The sequence below is a fragment of the Poecilia formosa genome, unplaced genomic scaffold (assembly GCF_000485575.1).
Source record: "Poecilia formosa unplaced genomic scaffold, Poecilia_formosa-5.1.2 Scaffold331, whole genome shotgun sequence".
In the NCBI taxonomy this organism is placed as follows: domain Eukaryota; kingdom Metazoa; phylum Chordata; class Actinopteri; order Cyprinodontiformes; family Poeciliidae; genus Poecilia; species Poecilia formosa.
This window is the reverse complement of record NW_006800270.1, coordinates 102,150-103,595: the sequence shown is the minus strand read 5'-3', so window position 1 is coordinate 103,595 and position 1,446 is coordinate 102,150. Positions and strand designations below refer to the sequence as shown.

At 34.9% G+C, this 1,446-nt stretch overlaps 1 protein-coding gene across 1 annotated transcript in view; it reads right to left on the bottom strand.

The window, feature by feature from the left end:
* LOC103152851 (C-type lectin BpLec-like) overlaps positions 1–1,446 on the bottom strand; it is a 7,822-nt gene that overhangs the window by 2,214 nt on the left and 4,162 nt on the right. Inside the window, exons 4-5 of the mRNA XM_016661501.1 lie at positions 1,064–1,428; positions 5–23 (exon numbers count right to left, since the gene is read on the bottom strand). Of these exons, the coding sequence (XP_016516987.1) occupies positions 5–23; positions 1,064–1,428 (384 nt within the window). The remainder of the gene's footprint in view (positions 1–4; positions 24–1,063; positions 1,429–1,446) is intronic.

Sequence of the window (1,446 nt, the reverse complement as noted above, 5' to 3'; positions counted from 1 at the left end):
CTGCTTCACATTTTGCTTTGTAACTGCAAAAGAATAAGAGTCAGTTAAACAATGGATTTTCCCAGGGGCATGTCTTGATTTTTTTCATGTTAAGGGGGCCATGTTACAATGGACAGTGGACCAACGCCTGATAACAAAACTATTTATTAAACCAAAAAATAGACACGGGTCTGTTTAGTATGCAGGAACTATGTAGTACACTGCAAAAACACAAAATCTTACCAAGTACTTTTGGTCTAGTTTCTAGTACAAATATCTTAGTTCACTTGAAATAAAATACTAATTTAGATACTCATATATCTTGCAGACATATGAGTTTGCCAATAATCCTTAGTATTGATAAAAAAAGTACTCATTTCATTGGCAGATTATTTCACTTGTAACAAACATTTTTCTTATGTAATAAGTGAAATAATCTGCCAGTGGAACCAGTACTATTATAAAACAATGTCATATTGACTTAAATCAAGCAACTCTATCTGAGAAGTTACTTGTTGGATTTGTCTTATTTCAAGTGAACTAAAATATTTGCATTAGAAACTAAACCAAAAATTATTTGGTAAGATTTGGTGTTTTTGTTGTTTAGTTGATTATCTGCTTTTTGGTAATCAATCTATTGGTGCTAAAAACATTTGTTGACTGTTAACATTTGATGTTTTGTGTTTTTATTAGATTCAACCAAACATAAATTATTTACTGTCTTTGTGAGAAGATTATTGGACAAATTTAAAATTTACTTTCTGTATTGTTGACTCGATACAGGTTTGTTCTTCATGTTTAGGAGCATCTCTTTCTAATTTTATACATCAGATTTAAAAATCTTCACAAACAAGAAGCATTACTTTGAAAATAGATGAAAATGGGACTAAAAATTCACTAGAAAGCAGAATTAAAACAACTGTGAACAAATACAGGATGGTGAGAATACTTTGAGCAAAAATAAAGAAGTGAGGGATGCAGATTAAAAAAAAATGTTGCTTTCTGAAGGCATTAATTTCTTTCTAATTGGTAATATTTATTATGAACTGCAGGTAAAATCTATAAAACTTATGGTTTCTCTTACCATTGTAACAAATAAATGTGTATGACGATGAACATGGTACATCTGTCCATATTCCATCATAGTACAAAGCTACACACGTCTCGGTTGCCATGTAGTAATCTGGATTATTGGAAGACCACGATTTGTAACCAGTTTTACTGGTTTCTCCGGTTGCAGACCATCTCCAGGAGTTGGGCCCGTTGCCCAGTTCAGATTTCCAGGCATTCGGGTCATCCCAGAGTCCGATCCAGGCCGAGGAATAGGAGAAAGGAGCTTGTAGCGCGTTTATGTCGTCCATGTTTTCAAACGTGGCCAGGTTGGTGTAATGCTCCCTGCAGTACTGCTGAGCCTGAGTCCAGGTCAGCGGCTGGTTGACGTAGAAGTACCAGCGTGGTGGGAACTGG